This window comes from Natrix helvetica, assembly GCF_964273705.1.
Source record: "Natrix helvetica genome assembly, chromosome: Z".
Taxonomy (NCBI): Eukaryota; Metazoa; Chordata; class Lepidosauria; order Squamata; family Natricidae; genus Natrix; species Natrix helvetica.
In genome coordinates, this window is record NC_138554.1 from 19779046 (window position 1) to 19796195 (window position 17150).

Consider the following 17150-nt stretch of genomic DNA (forward strand, 5'->3'; position numbering starts at 1 on the left):
TCTATTCTGTTCTATTCTATTCTATATTCTATTCTATTCTAGTCTAGTGTAGTCTATATTCTATTCTATTCTATTTTAGTCTAATCTAGTCTAATCTATATTCTATTCTGTTCTATTCTGTTCTACTCTAGTCTATATTCTATTCTATTCTATTCTATTCTATGCTATGCGATGCTATTCTATTCTAGTCTAGTCTAGTCTACTCTACTCTACTCTAGTCTAGTCTATATTCTACTCTACACTAGTCTAGTCTAGTCTATATTCTGTTCTGTTCTATTCTATTCTATTCTATTCTATTCTATTCTATTCTATTCTATTCTATGACTATTCCCTAGATAGCATGCCTTGTCTAGTCTCCCTAGCCTTTTCCACATACCATGACATATAGTAATCCAAGTAGATCTGCCTCCATCTGCACCTCTGCTGGCATCCTTTATTCTCTTACCTGTTGCAGCAAGGTGACTTTGCGATAGGATAGCCCCGCAGGGTAGAAGAAGCGTAGAGTGCTGCCATAGGAGTCCTCCCCGTGGTTCTGAAGGGAGGCTGTTACGGTGAACTCGGGAGTCAAACCCACATCTAAAGTTTGCAGGCTGAGTGGGAATGAAGGAAAGAATCTCTGTGTCCTGGTTAGAAGTCTCAGACCATGAAGCTCACACAAAGGCCAGGATATTTGATGAATCATTAGAAGAATATCAACACACTCAGTACTTACAGTTACACAGGTAATCCTCAATTTACAACAATTATATTTTTTTCCAATTACAACAGCACTGAAAAAAAGTGATTTATGACCGTTTTTACACATAATAGCATTTAGACTTATATACCGCTTCACAGTGCTTTTATAGTCTTCTCTAAGCGGTTTGCAGAGCCAGCCTGTTGCCCCCAACAATCTGGATCCTCATTTTAACCCACCTCGGAAGGGTGGAAGGCTGAGTCAACCTTGAGCCTGGTGAGATTCGAACTGCCAAATTGCAGGCAGCCGGCAGTAAGCAGAAGTAGCCTGCAATACTGCAGTCTAACCACTCCACCACCACAGCTTTTATGACCATTGCAACATCCCAATGGTCAGTTGATTGAAATTCAGATGCTTGACTGACTCATATTTATGATGGTTGCAATGTCCCAGGGTCACGTGATTCCCTTTTGCAACCTTTCTGCCAAGCAAAGTCAATGGGGGAAGCCAAATTCACTTAACAGCCATGTGACTAATTTAACAACAGTGATTCACTTAACAAGTACAGGAAGAAAGGCCATGCCCTGTTTCCCTGAAAATAAGACCTCCCCCAGATATTAAGCCCAATCAGGCTTTTGGACGCATAGACTAAAATAAGCCCTCCCCCAGAAAATAAGCCACACAAAATATTGCCACACAGCAGCAGTCATGAGGTGACCACACTGACCACCTCCTGCACCCTAAAAGTAATAAGACCTCCCCAAAAATAAGGCCAAGCACTTATTTCGGGGGTCAAAAGAAAGTAAGACCCTGTCTTATTTCAGGGAAAACACGGCAAAATGGGGCAAAATTCACTTAGCAAACGACTTGCTTAGCAATGGAAATTTGGGATGCCATTGTGGTCATAGGTCAAGGATTTCTTGGATTTGCATACATCAATATGAAAGGAAAACACCCCTTGTCACTTGTTACTGGTGAATTTGTTAAGGGCCACCTGAAATCAGTGGCCCTTAAATTTGTCATGAGCAATTTTTCACATTGCTCTCAACGGGTTAATGCCTGTAACATAGGCTTGATCCAACCCTTCCTCTTTAATTGAAGATTAACAGAGATCTTATCAAGAGTGCTTATTAGCCAACCAACTCCAAACCAGTAAGAGCTCAAACAATAAGTTTCAAGGAAACTTGTTATGTTTTTAACTTAATGGGGTTCCAAGCAGTATTGTTTGATCTAACAAACAGACATTATGTACAGATTGGTGATAACACCATACAAAGTAGCACTATAGATATAACCAACCAGAATGAAGGAATACATCTTAAATATTAAAATTTTAAATTCTCTATAGAGTGATAAGGCAGAGTGGCTGGATGAATTTATAACAATTTTGCACAACAGAAAGGACTGGAAAATGTTTTGGTCATAGAAACCTCCCCAAAGTTGTTAGAAAACGTAATTTGGCAGAGCATTCAGAATTTGGCTGGCTGAGAAATTCAGGGAATTGAAATGTAAGACAGAAGACGTGGGACGAAATATTTCTCTTACCCTGAGAAATTAAACGAGGTTTGCAAAACGTCTTCACATAGCCCATCCTTCCCACAGTTCTTCTCAAAGGGGAGCTGAAACAAAGAAAGGAAAAAAGGAAGGAAGGAAGACAGAAAGAAAAGAGAGAGAGAGAGAGAGAGAAAATAATGGGACGACAGAAAGAAAGAAAGAAAGAAAGAAAGAAAGAAAGAAAGAAAGAAAGAAAGAAAGAAAGAAAGATAGAAGAGAAAGAGAAAGAAAGAAAGAAAGAAGAAAGAGAGGGACAAAGATAGACAGAAAGTGAGAGAAAGAAGAAAGAGAGAGAAAGAGAAAGAAAGAAAGAAAGAAAGAAAGAAAGAAAGAAAGAAGAAAGAGAGAGGGGAAAAAAAAGAAAAAGAAAGAAAGAAGAGAGAGAGAAAGAAAGACAGACAGATGTTAAAGACAAATGCACTTCTATTTTGATTCTATTCATTGAACCTTGCACCAGTATTCTCTTCTTCTATGGCATTGGTTTCCAATTATGATAATGATTTATAGTACAGTGACTGTACAGTAACTGAAAGAAAAGTCAAAGTCACCCTGAGAGTTAATGGCATTTAATAAGGGAGCCCGCAGCTCATATGCATCTGACCACCTTCCCCTTCCTTCCTGTTGCATAGAAACTTCCGAAAGCGACAGCTGCCCCCCCCATCCTGCTCCGTAGCCCCACTTACTACTGATGTGTGATCTTCTTTTACTACCTTGCAAGTCTAACTCACTTTGTTCCCCCCCCCACACACACACACACTCAATTGTGTATAGAGGAGGGGACTTACTTGATCAAAAGGTGGCTAACAAGTTTACTTGATTATTTGATTCATGACCTTCCTTTTCCTTCTACACGAGTGCCAGGGGGCATACCTGGCTTTTCTTTGTTTTTTTTCTTGAAGACATTTCGCTTCTCATCCAAGAAGCTTCCATTTTTCCATTCCACATCCTTCCATTCTCCATCCTTCATTCAGAACTGAAGAAGCTTCTTGGATGAGAAGCGAAACATCTTCAAGCAAAAACAAAGCCTTTTGGAAAAGCATTTTGGGGGTGACCTTCACCACTACATACCCTGGTTTTTGGACTAAAAGAGAGAGAGAGTGACTAGCCCAAAGACCCCGGAGACCTTCTGTGGCTGGGGCAGGGCTGGGGGTGGAACAAGAACTTGGGAAAACAAGGAGGTGTTACAACAGGAAGAAGGGATGGTAAATAAAGTAACCCAAAATGTACATTATAACCTATTAAATGAAATAATAAACGTATAAGAATGATAAATGTAAAGAAGAATAATGATTATGTGAATTTATAGTTAAAATGGTATGTAAAAGAATAAAAATAAATAAATAAAATCTTGGGGGAGAAAAGAACTTGGGTCTCTCCACTCCTACTCCAATACCTTCTCACCACCAAGCAACATGGTTCTTGGATTGAGAGGGATTGGCCCAAAGTGCTCCAAGGAGTTTCTATGATTGAGAAGTCTGTAGAGATTCTCAGCCATCCAGATCATGATTGCCCCAAAAGTGCTATAGGAAGTTAGCACACACCCCTCTCCTAGGAAAATGAGATATTTTAGGAAATATTAAAAGGACAGAATATTTCCCTTAAAAGGGAGGCAGAAACTCATTCCTCTTTGTCAATGAGCCATTAAGGCCTGGGCCAGTCTATTATATATAACAAAGATTTATCTCCTTCAGGCAGAGCCATAATAGGAATCTCTTTCATTACATCATCACCCAGCAAGAGTCAACCAAGCTTGGGACTCAGGACAGCCTACAGAGTTGCCCCTACATGCCCCAGGGGAGTCTGACAACCAATCAGAATACAAGCTCAAATTCAAAAGTCCAGGGAAGGTATAAAACTCAGGCCCTCTCAGCTCTCTTCCCCTTTTTTCCTTCACCCAACATCTTCAAGTCATGTGATCCTTTCCACCATTAAAACCATCTTTCCAAACAGCCACCACATTTCCAGTGTCTTTCTCCCCACTTGGAACTGAACCAAAAAGGACTTCCTGAAAAAGCACTTTTGGGACATTTCTATGATTGAGGTAGAAGAAAACCAGGATTTCCAACTCCTCGGCCTGCATTGTAACCACAACCCTGTTTTAGCTCTCTAGGGTGAGAGAAAGGGAGTAGCTGGAAGACACTTAGTTAGCTTCCATGGCTGAGGAGAACTACAATCTGGGTTTCTTCCTCAGTCCTAGTCTAACACCATCACCACTACAGCCAGACGTGGTATTCTGCCAGTTTGGATCGGTTCGCCCGAACCGGTAGTGGAAATTGCGGCTGGCCTCGCCCACCTGCCCTGGCTCAATGGCATCCCACTTAGGTATGTTTTTTTAGCCAAAGCACATCCGCGCGCTCACATTTGCAAACTGGTAGGGAAGGTAAGTGAATACCCCCCACCCACCCACCCGACTGCAACAAAATGGCTCCAATTGTTGCTGGCTTTTGGGGTATAAACCTTAGGGACAGTCACCTCGGCTGTATAGCTTAGCTTTGACCATTTGCTCAGGATGGGCAGTAGATCTGGGACTTTAGCAATGGACTTTCCTGTGAGGTTATAATCCAGCCTTAAAGTGATGGGGGTCACCATATCCTCAGCCCCAATCTGAGAGAGACAACAGAGAAAAAAAATACATTTAAAAATACATACAGTAATCAACTCCTTCTGCGAAAATAATGAACCATTATTTTTTCATCATCAAAACAATGAATTACAGATAGTCCTCGACTTACAACTGTTCATTTAGTAACTGTTCAAAGTTACAATGGTGACTTACAACCGTTATTCAAACTTATGACCATTGCAGCACCCCCATGGTCACGTGATCAAAAGTCAGGTGTTTGGCAACTGGTTCGTACTTATGACGGCTGCAGCGTCCTTATCACCTTTTGCGACCTTCTGACAAGTTAATGGGAAAGCTTAGATTAGCTTAAGAACCATATTACTAACTTAGCAACTGCAGTGATTCACTTAGCAACCGTGACAAGAAAGGGGCCAAATGAGATAAAACTCACTTAGTAACTGTCTTGCTTAGTACCAAAAACTTTGGACTCAATTGTGGTTGTAAGTCAAGGACTACCTATACTTTTTAAAACAACATGTGTTGTTTTTTATACTTTTTATACTTTTTTATACTTTTTAAAACAACATGTGTTCTTGAGCTAACCAACATTGCCAAGAGTGCCCTTTGTACCCAAATGAATACCACAGGTTTTTTTTTGCTGTATCCAAAGGCTCTCACTGCCCACTTCACCCCAAAAAAGTAATAAAACTATGCAGCCATATGAAAGCTGCAGCAACTTTAAACCCTGGTAGTTCTCCACTTACCACAGTTCATTTAGTGACTGTTCAAAGCTACAATGGGACTCAAAAAAGTGACTGACCATTTTTCACACTTACGACCATTGTGTTTTCATACTTTCTCTGTTATTATATTCTGTTCCATTCTATTCTAAATCACATCCCCATGGTCATGTGATTTAGAATAGAATAACAGAATTGGAAGGGACCTTGGAGGTCTTCTAGTCCAACCCCCTGCTTAGGCAGGAAACCCTACACCACTTCAGACAAATGGTTATCCAACATCTTCTTTAAAACTTCTAGTGTTGGAGCATTCACAACTTCTGGAGGCTTACCAAGGCCTTATAAAGTGGTATTAATACTTCACATGATCTTGATTCTATCCCTTTGTTTATGCAGCCTAGAAGTGCGTTGGCTTTTTGGGCAGCTGCTGCACATAGCTGGCTCCTATTTAAGTGACTGTCTACTCCAGGATCCCTCTCACAGTTACTACTATTGAGCCAAAGACCACATATACTGTACCTGTGCATTTTGTTTTTCTTGCCTAAGTGTAGATTTACATTCAAATGGTTTGACAACTGGTTCAAATTTATAATGGCCATAGTGTCTCGAGGTCATGTGATCTCCTTTTGACAAGCAAAGGCAATGCAGAAGCCAGATTCACTTAACAACTCTGTTATTAACTTAACAATTGCAGTGATTCATTTAGCAACTGTGGCAAGAAAGGTCATAAAATGAGGCAAAACTCACCCAACAAGTTTCTCACATAAACAAGCATTTCAATTGCGATCGTAAATTGAGGAATGTGTGTGTGTGTGTGTGTGTGTGTGTGTGTGTGTGTGTGTGTGTATGTATGCTGGTCTCTTGTATTCGGGTCTTTTCCCGTGTAAGATTGAGATTGTCTTGGCAACATTTCAGCGAGGTCTCACTTGCCATCTTCAGGCTGAGTTTTGGGCTTAAAGTATGGTCGGAGCTGCCGTCTTTCTATAAATCTTGGTGAGGGTGTATGGAGTGCTGGTATTGTTTCAGTAAGTGGATTGATTAGCTGTGTGGTTGAATCATGATTGGTAGATTGGTGCTGATTGGTACTGATTGGTGCTGACTGTGTGTCCATTGTTGTTTTGTGTTGTGCCGTGTTTCCCCGAAAATAAGATAGGGTCTTATTTTCTTTTGACCCCTGAAATAAGCACTTGGCCTTATTTTTGGGGAGGTCTTATTATTTTTGAGGTGCAGGAGACGATGAATGTGGTCATCTAATGGCTGCTGCTGTGTTGCAATATGAAGTATGTATTGGTTAGGCAGTGGTTGGTCAGGTCCAGGATGTGTTTAGGGGGGTTGTGTTTGTTCTGGATAGCTGTCAAGGCTTCTTTTATAGGCACTTGGGTGAAGAGGGATATGACATCAAAGCTCATGAGTAGGTTGTTGGGTTGTAGGTTTTGTTTCTTTATTGTTTCTATGAAGTGGAGTGAGTTTTGTACCTGTGAGGTGATGAATTCTGCGTAGGGTTGTTTGGCGAGGAATTTGGCAAGATTCTGTAGAGGTGAGCCTATGGAGATGACTATGGGTCTGAGTGGTGTTCCTTCTTTGTGTATCTTGGGGAGGTCATAGAGTTTGGGGCATCTGGAAGTTTTCTCTCTGGGGATGATTCTTTGCTGAGCATACAACCATAGAGCGTACTCCCAGAGCAGCATCCACCCTCCGTTGCGGGTTTCAAAGCACAGAGGTAGGATACTGCTCTGTGAGTACGCTTTATGGTTGTACGCTACTATAGAGCGTACTTCCAGAGCAGCATCCGTCCTCCGTGCTTTGAAAGCCGGGGGAAAAAAACCAAGTGGTGGGCGGTCCCAGAAGCGGAGAAGCCCTGGCTGTGCAGGTACTGTAGAGTTAGCAAAGGGCATCGTGAGCCTGCGAGTCGCGCGAGCGGGGAGCGGAAAAGCCGCAACCCCCCCACTCTCCAGCCATTCAGAGCCCCATTCATTCACCTAGGGGCATTCTGAAGGCGCCGAGCCGCGGGAGGCAGAGGGTGTCGAACAGGCGCTTGCGTTGCTTGGTGCCTTCTGGGTACCACTAGATCGGTCAGTGGCGCTGTGCCTGGCTGGAAAGGGGGGTTGCCGGATGGCTGCTCGCGAGTTTGGTCACCTCATGGCTGCTGTGTTGCTGCTGCGACAGTGCAACACAGCCATTCGACCCTGTGGCTGTGTCCAGCTCTTCAGGAGCCCCGTCGCAAGACAGCAGCTGCCCAGCAACCCCAAAACAATAAGCCCTCCCCTTTAATACGCCCAAGGCCATATTTCGCGGGTCAAAAAAATATAAGACCCTGTTATATTTTCGAGGAAACACGGTATGTGTGTGTGTGTGTGTGTGTGTGTGTTGTATTTGTGCTGATAAATAAATAAAGGGAGACTAGTATAGATCTATTTCAACCTATTTAGATCTCATCAGCTAGCCATACCCTTACTGGGAATCGAACCAGGGCTGTATTGCATATTAGGCCGATGTAATTGCCACTAAGCCACAGGCTCTCCTCCTTTATCAGCTAAGCCAGGAAATAGGTATGTATTTGTGTTACAACCCCTGGTATGCCGAAATATGGGAGGGAGCTCACTACTCCCCCTTTCTGTCCTTCGGCTCATTACAGAGGACCATCTAGGCAGAAAACCATATTTTTATTTTTAATGAAAGGAAGCTGATAAGGAAGAGGGCCTTAGGCTTAGTGGCAATTACATCGGCCTAATATGTAATACAGCCCAGGTTCAAATCCCAGTAAGGGTATGGCTAGCTGATGAGAGCTAATTAGCTCGAAATAGATCTATACTAGTCTCCCTTTATTTATTTATCAGCACAAATACAACACAAATATAAAAAGGCAGCATTAAAAATAAAAATATGGTTTTCTGCCTGGATGTCTGTTGTGGAAATATTGCCCCAACTGACTTTCTGTCTTTCAGGAATCTTCAGTGAGATTAATTAAAATTCAGCACTGAGATGCGTGTAGCCAGTCATGGATGGATGCAAGTTTGATCATTTACAAAAGAAGGAGAAAACTTGCTCTTTATCTACGTTAGGTAGCTTGAGGCTTCAAGAGAAGGTGCGTACCTCTGGCTCCCTGATCATGGTGATCGAGACCAATTAGGCCCCAAGCAGTTGATATAAAAAGGCAGAAGAATGGCCATTCTCTGACCACAGACCTTCAGTTTCCCCAAATATATTTATGAGAAGATCATCAGGACATAACACCAACTCACAGATACTTCAATTTGATGATTCTGACACTTCTGCTCAAGTCCAAGTGAAATGTTTGCTTGCAGGGTGGGAGACTTAGAAGTGAAGGAGGCTCGGGCCTTTATTCTGTGGGAATCCAGGGTTAGGTTGTAGGAAAGCTCACTATGGATTTCATCTAGGTGGAAAAAGAAAGAAAGTGCTTCAAAACAAAATTTTGCCCCATGGATTGTTTTTCTTTATGCTCAGTAGAGTGTAAAGGTTTCATTCTGTCAGGAGAAGATAATTCACTTCCCTTTACTTGTCCCTGCCCCATATTTCTGTACAAATATGGTTAAATGATGTCAACTTTTCCTCTGAATTTAATAATAACTTGGGGGTCCTTGGTGTTCTCTGAACTTGACTGTTTTCTTGCAAATGTTTCATTACCCAACTAAGTAACTAGTGCTAGAAAATTTGCTCTCTGTTTACATACAAGTGGCTTGCTATGTCAGTATTGATGGGAGTGATTTTGGTAGTTCATCAGGATATTGTTTACTATTTGGTTGTTTGTCTGACTTGGTAGGTCCATGATTGGGGTGCTGCTTGATTGCTGGTCTAGTGCTTAACCTTGATATTAATCTGCTTAACTGGGTGCTGATTGCTGGAGAAGTAGTATTTTGGTCTTTTTGCTTCTTTTTTGAACTTTTGGGTTGTCTCTTTTGAATAGTGTGTAGATATTGTTTATCTCTGTGTGACTGTTGATGGCTGATTTGTTTGAGTGATGGGCTTCCAGGAATTCTCTAACGTTTTTTGGACTTGTCTAGGATGTTCAGTTTCCCAGTTGAAACTATGGAGGTCTGTGCAATTAAGGAGTTTTCATCATGTCTGCAAGAAAACAACCAAGCTCAGAGACCACCAGAGGCTCCAAGATCAATCCTGAGCTACAATTATTCTCTTCTAATGTAATAATAATAATGAATAATCTGGGGGCACAGAAGCCATCTTGCAAACATTCAGCTAAATACAATTGGTGACAGATTATTCCCTTACTGTTACCCAGTATCTACAAGAGAGGTGAGCCATGCTGTGAGCAAGGAAAATATTAAAATGAGGAAATTAAATGAAGAGTTAAAAGAAGACATAGTGGTAACTGATATTTGTTAGGCCAACGTTTCTCACTTTGGCAACTTTAAGATGTATGGACTTCAACTCCCAGAATTCCATGCCAGCTGGGGAATTCTGGGAGTTGAAGTCCACACATCTTCAAATTGCTAAGGTTGAGAAACACTGATTAGATTCTTCAGTGCAGGAGGAAGTGTGTGAGAGGTTTCCTTAGTAAATATGGAGAAATGCTAGAAAAGATGAACCAGCGACATGGTTTTGGAAGTGGGAGGCCAATAAGAGGGCTATATCATGCACTTCTTTACATATTTAAATTAATCAAGAATCTGCCCTGCATGGGTTTGAAGGATGTGGACTGCTGTAGGAACCCAAAGCATTACAACATTTCTCATCACCTAGGACAGTGATGGCTAACCATTTTTTCCTCTGGTGCCGAAAGCACACGTACATGTGCTATTGCACTCACTCACTTGCCCACACCCATAATGCAATACCACTTCCATGTGTCCCACCTCCCTGCACATCCATGTGTGACACCCTGCACTCCCATCACCCCACATGCATGCATGTGTGACCCCCTGTGCTCGCCCCACAGACGCACACGCAACATCCCCTCCTCCTTATAGCCTCCCATCCCAAAACAGCTCTGGGGAGGGGAAAAATCCTTCCTTCTCAAAACAGCGCTGAGGGAGGGGGAGCCTCGCAACTCAAAACAGTGCTGAAGGGGAAATCTCTGGAGATCTAGGAAGGCATGGGCTGCAGAAAACAAGGAAAAAGGTATGCGAATGCGTCTCCCGCCTGCAGGGTAAACCGAAAAAATCAGCTGGCCGGTGGGAGGCGTGCATGCTGGGCAATGGCTCGCATGCCTGCAGAGAGGCTCACCATCACAAACCTAGGAAATCTTGAGTGACTTTCGAAATGGTAAAGCACACTTCTGCCATGCTGGTCATGTCCTCCTGAGATGTTGGCCTCTGTGACTGGAGGACTGAGGTTGGGATGGAAGGTGGGAGGAACACGATGGAGATCTTCACTTGCAGAACAGGACGAGATCTGGAAGCAGTCAGAAAATGGAAGATCATTTTCATTAAAATATTGTGTCTTTAGCATCCACATGAGCCAGCACAAAACATCTAAGCCGATGTTTCTCAACCTTGGTGACTTTTAAGACATCTGGACTTCAACTTCCAGAATTCCCCTGTCTGGCTGTCTTTCTTTCAGTCGGAGAATTCTGGGAATTGAAGTCCAGAATTCTTAAAGATACACTGATCTAAGCTGAGGTTACATCACACAGCCACTGGTTCACTCCCCAATCTCTGAGGAGCATTCTTTTTTTTTACCACGTAGCAACTGACCTCACTGGTGTCAACCTTACTATCCTTACTTCTTCCATTTGTCCCTCCAGCAGCAATGACAGAGTTCAAAAACTGTCTTGCTCCTCCAATTTCATTGCTGTCTTTTGGGGTTAGTGAGAAACAATAGATTTGCTAGTTTAGAAAGCAGAGGACCTGGAGAGAGCTCAACTTCTATGGAAGAGACCGAGCCCACGGAACCAGAAGACAGGATACGTGAGAGATCCCGCCAATGGGAAACTGTCTAATTTGTAGACCCTCTATTTTTATGAAAAAGTTTACTCCAGTGTGGCTGCACAGCATTATATTCACCCTTGCCTTAATATAAACATCTCTATTTGCTGAGGGCATAATGGGCCTGATTATGCACATTTAAGAAGGCAGGAGAACTGGGAGAAAAATGTCGTCCTTCCTCACCTCATCAACAAAACTCTTCCTTGCTGTCCCACAGTGATATCCTTCAGACCATCCCCCGTAAGGTCTCTTCCTCCACTGATAGCTTGGCCAAAATAAGAAAACCTTCCAGAAAACCTCAGTCCCTCAATGCGCTGTGGAAAGACCAAGGAAAGTAAGCAAGGAAAAAAATGGGGGTCTCAAATGGCTATTACATGGTGATGGGATACTGCCCCAGTTGTGAATGCAAGCCAGTTGCCAGTTGCCTGGATTGTGATCACATAACCAGGGGAAGGCTGTGACAGTCATAAGTGTGAGGACAGTCATAAGTGTGAGGATAGTTATAAGTAACTTTTTCAGGGCAATCATGACTTCAAAGGCAAGAGTGTTAAGCATATTTTCCATCTTGAGTGCACTTGTGTATGTTATATATATAGAGAGACAGGGATAACAGGTAAATAGAGGTGAAAGTTAATAGATAATAGAGAGATAGATAATAGAAGATAGCTAGATATTAGCTAGATAACTAGATAGCTGGCTGGCTGGCTGGTTATGAAAGATAATAAATCAGAGATAGATGATAGATAGATAGATAGATAGATAGATAGATAGATAGATAGATACAGATGGATGGATGGGCAAACAGACAGGCAGATAGATAGATAAGATAATATGTAATAGAGGGTGAGATGATAGATAGATAGATAGATAGATAGATAGATAGATAGATAGATAGATAGATAGATAGATAGATAGATAGATAGATAGATAGAGATGGGTGGATGGATAGGCAGACATAGATAGATAGATAGATAGATAGATAGATAGATAGATAGATAGAGATAGATAGATAGATAGATAGATAGATAGATAGATAGATAGATATGGATGGGCAGACAGAGAGAGAGAGAGAAAGAGAGAGAGAGAGAGAGAGAGAGATGATAGAAGATAGATAGATAGATAGATAGATAGATAGATAGATAGATAGATAGATAGATGATAGAAGATAGATAGATAGATAGATAGATAGATAGATAGATAGATAGATAGATAGATAGATGATAGAAGATAGATAGATAGATAGATGATAGATAGATAGATAGATAGATAGATAGATAGATAGATAGAGATAGATAGATAGATAGATAGATAGATAGATAGATAGATAGATAGATGATAGGATAGATAGATAGATAGATAGATAGATAGATAGATAGATAGATGATAGAAGATAGATAGATAGATAGATAGATAGATAGATGATAGAAGATAGATAGATAGATAGATGATAGAAGATAGATAGATAGATAGATAGATGATAGAAGATAGATAGATAGATAGATAGATAGATAGATAGATAGATAGATAGATAGATAGATAGATAGATAGATGATAGAAGATAGATAGATAGATGATAGAAGATAGATAGATAGATAGATAGATAGATAGATAGATAGATAGATGATAGAAGATAGATAGATAGATAGATAGATAGATAGATAGATAGATAGATAGATAGATAGTAGATAGATAGAGAAAATCAATACAATCAAAGGATCATCTTTAGATATTCTTCATCAAGGCAGGCTGGTGCATGATGCGAACCAGCAGTAATGCTGGCAGCAACCCACCCCTGGTCTTCAAGGCATCTCCAAGTCTTGCTTCCAGAGGAAAGAGAGGGCCCTTTGGTCAAGCAAGGCCTGAGGGTCAGCTCACCTGAACATAACTGTGCTTGATGGATGCCCTTTCCCCTGAAAAGATGTACACGGCTCCTGCATTCTCGTCTTCCAAGGGAGCCCCAATGGCTACATCTGTCCATTTATCTCCAGTGATGTCACCCACTTCTGCAATGCTGGCCCCAAAGCGACCAAACAGATGTCCCGACTCTCCTTTCAAAGCTGCGTTGCTGTCTGTACAGGAAAATCCTTCATTCTGCAAAACGTAAGTAAAAGATGCTGGAATTCAGATGGATTTCTCAGAGGGCAACCCCCCCAATATAGTTTTTAAAAAAATTTCTATTACTTTTATACTACTTCAGTTGTTGTTGTTGTTAGTTGCAAAGTAGTGTCTGACCCATTGCAATTCCATGGACTACGTTCCTCCAGGCCTTCCTGTCCTCTACCATCCCCCGGAGTCCATTTAAGCTCACACCAACTGCTTCAGTGACTCCATCTAGCCGCCTCATTCTCTGTCATCCATCCCCTTCTTCTTTTGCCCTCAATCTTTCCCAACATTAGGCTTTTCTCCATTGAGTCCTTCCTTCTTATTAGGTGGCCAAAGTATTTGAGTTTCCTCTTCAGTTTCCTCTGGCCTTCTAAAGAGCAGTCAGGGTTGATCTCCTCCATGACTGACCCATGATTGCCTTGCAGCCCAAGGGACTCGCAGGAGCCCTCTCCAGCACCAGAGTTCAAAGGCCTCAATTCTTTGTTGCTCAGCCTTTCTTATGGTCCAGCTTTCACAGACATCCATTGCAACTGGGAAAGCCATAGCCTTGACTATATGCACTTTTGTTGGCAGAGTGATGTCTCTGCTTTTTAGTATGCTGTCTAGATTTGCCATAGCTTTCCTCCCCCAGGAGCAAGCGGAAAGCTTGTTCCTACGTCAGTACATTTTACTACACATCTGTGAACATATTTACATTAGGATACAATTTTATTCCATCGTGGACTGTCATAATTCCCCAAGGAATCACCAAGGAATTCTAGGACTTGTAGTTTAGTGAAAGTGCTGAACACCTGCCTTTCCTTTAGTTGCACAAACCATTATTACTAGAATTCTCCAGAGAGAATAAATGTGCTTCCCAACCCACTTGGGGTCAGTATTTCACATCTCCTAGCATATACACAGGGTTTTTTTCCCCTCTATCTCTCTCCTTCAAGATAGAACCTCTGTTTAAAACGGTGTTTTCCCCAGAGGCAACAATAGAAGATTCCATTGCCAAATTAAAATGTTTATGTCAAGTGTCACATACATTTCCAATATTTGTTTGCTGTATTGGAGGTCAGCCTTCAAAAAATATCAAGAAATATAGGTACTCCTCAACATACTATGGTAAAGGAGCTTGCCCATTAACGGTCATAAGTCGTGACAGTTGAAAAATGGGTTATTCATGTCACCAGCCTGATTTTATGACTTTTTTTTTTTTTATTAAAAGAGTTTTGTACAAACAAATTTTCCCCGTTTTCACCCCCCCTCCACACAATATAAATCTCATACAAATGCTATACCCCTCCAACCCCCCCGCAAAAATTCACATTCAAATATTATACCAAACACTTTACCCCCTCCCCTCCCCCATCTTAAAATAGATTACTCATAACCCCTCTCCTCCCAACAAACACTATATAAATTTCTCTTAAATTAATAATAACACATTGATCATTTTCTAAGCTAATTTAACATCTATAACTCTTAATATAAATTTCTCCTAGCCTAACAATGTTTCATTAGTCCCATCTTCTAATTTATTCATACATATATATTGCCCCACCCTCCACCCTAACCCTCCCCCACCTCCCACACAAACCCACCCCCCTGACTTCCGCTGTATACCACTCTAACAATTCCAAACATCCCATATACTATTTACTTTGATCATCTATCGGTCTAAACATTCTTACCTAAAGACTAGATAATAACTCCTAGTCTGATATTTATTCTGTATATAATCAATCCATTTTGCCCACTCCTGTGTATATTCCTCCTGTTTCTGAGCTTTTAAGAAAGCTGAGATTTTTGCCATTTCGGCGAACCCCGCCATGACTTTTTTTTTTGCAGCGGTTGTTTCTCCTCAATTTTTCCTCCTCCTGATTTACAGTGTACACCTGGCAATTTTGAGCAGATGTTGGAAATTATAGAAACTCTAGAGCTGTCCATCTTCAACTATCATTCATCCTGTGTTTCATAAATCCAGAAGTTTCTTACCTTAAAAAGACAGATGTGAACCCTTCCTCCTGCAGTGGCATCATAGTACATGGGAGCTCCAACCAGAACTAAATCTGTGCTTGTGTCTTGATTGAGGTCCACTGAGCATAGAGTTGCTCCAAAGTAAGAACCAACCTGTTGCATCAAAAAACCATCTCTTAATTTCATTCAACTTTTTTTTAAAAAAATGGAGCAAGGCCATTATTTGCATGTTTCATGTTCTAATTGCAGCGGCAGAGATGTTATCGTTGGGTGCAAGAAGTATTATGTTTTTGAAGAGTCTAATCTTTAAGCCTTCAACCATATGTTGTGAAGCATGCAGGCAATAAAGGAAAATGTATTTTCAGATATTTAATGCCCCTCTCCTTGGTTCTTTGCAACTCTGCAAAATCAACTGTATTAACGCTCGGCAGCTGAACTGATTTCTTTCTGGCAGCTCAAACAAAACCAAAGTGAAGATTTGTTTATCTTTCAGCTATGAAGCCCTCTACAAAGCTGTGAAAAGTTCCTTTTCCCATCAGCAGGAATTCTCACCTCTCTCGAAAGGGATTAACCAGCAGAAGGATCAAAATTTCAATCTGGGACCTAAAATTAAGTATTTTATAGCCAGGCAGGTCCTGGTATTTTGGGATTGCCAATCTCATCATCTCATCTTTATTGAAATTATGGAACTTTTATATCAACACAGGAGACATGCCAGGAGGATAGATAGATAGATAGATAGATAGATAGATAGATAGATAGATAGATAGATAGATAGATAGATAGATAGATATTTGTGTTGTATTTGTGCTGATAAATAAATAAAGGGAGACTAGTATAGATCTATTTCAAGCTATTTAGCTCTCATCAGGTAGCCATACCCTTACTGGGATTTGACTAGCTGATGAGAGCTAAATAGCTTGAAATAGATCTATACTAGTCTCCCTTTATTTATTTATCAGCACAAATACAACACAAACATAGCAAAGGCAACATTAAAAATAAAAATATGGTTTTCTGCCTGGATGGTCCTCTGTAATGAGCCGAAGGAGGCAGGGGCGGGGAAAAGATGTAAGATTTGAACCTGAAGTATGCATGTATATATATACAGGTAGTCCTTGACTTAGTCATTTGTTGAGTGACCATTCAAAGCTATAACTGCACTGAAAAAAGTGACTTATGTTTTTCACATTTACGACTGTTGCAGCATCCCCATCGTCAGGTCCAAATTGGACATTTGGCAACTAGCCTGTATTTGCAGTGTCCCGGGGTCATGTGATCACCTTTTATGATCTTCTAACAGGGAAAAGGGGGAAGCCAGATTCACTTAACGTCCTTGTTACTAATTTAACAAATGCAATGATTGTCCCCAAGGTGCTTTTGTCAAGTGGCAACTGGACTTCCTTGTTTTTCTCTGAAGATGTTTGGTTTCTCACGCAAGAAGCTATTATAAATCCTTCCATTCCCCACTGTCCAGCCAGAGCTGAAGAAGCTTCTTGGATGAGAAGCGAAACATCTTCAAAGAAAAGCAAAGAAAGTCCATTTGCTTCTTGGAAAAAGCATCTTTGGGACAACCATGTCCTGGATGACCAAGAATCTCCATAGACAAGCGCAGGGATTCACCTAACAATTGTGGTCAGCCTCGCTTA

At 41.2% G+C, this 17150-nt stretch overlaps 1 protein-coding gene across 1 annotated transcript in view; it reads right to left on the reverse strand.

Moving 5' to 3' along the window:
* LOC309401347 (integrin alpha-D-like) overlaps positions 1–17150 on the reverse strand; it is a gene marked incomplete at its 3' end in the record, with an annotated part of 48012 nt that overhangs the window by 12297 nt on the left and 18565 nt on the right. Inside the window, exons 11-18 of the mRNA XM_081970417.1 lie at positions 15520–15654; positions 13312–13527; positions 11620–11750; positions 10746–10903; positions 8776–8927; positions 4703–4834; positions 2222–2295; positions 446–590 (exon numbers count right to left, since the gene is read on the reverse strand). Coding sequence (XP_081826543.1) covers positions 446–590; positions 2222–2295; positions 4703–4834; positions 8776–8927; positions 10746–10903; positions 11620–11750; positions 13312–13527; positions 15520–15654 — 1143 coding nt within the window. The remainder of the gene's footprint in view (positions 1–445; positions 591–2221; positions 2296–4702; positions 4835–8775; positions 8928–10745; positions 10904–11619; positions 11751–13311; positions 13528–15519; positions 15655–17150) is intronic.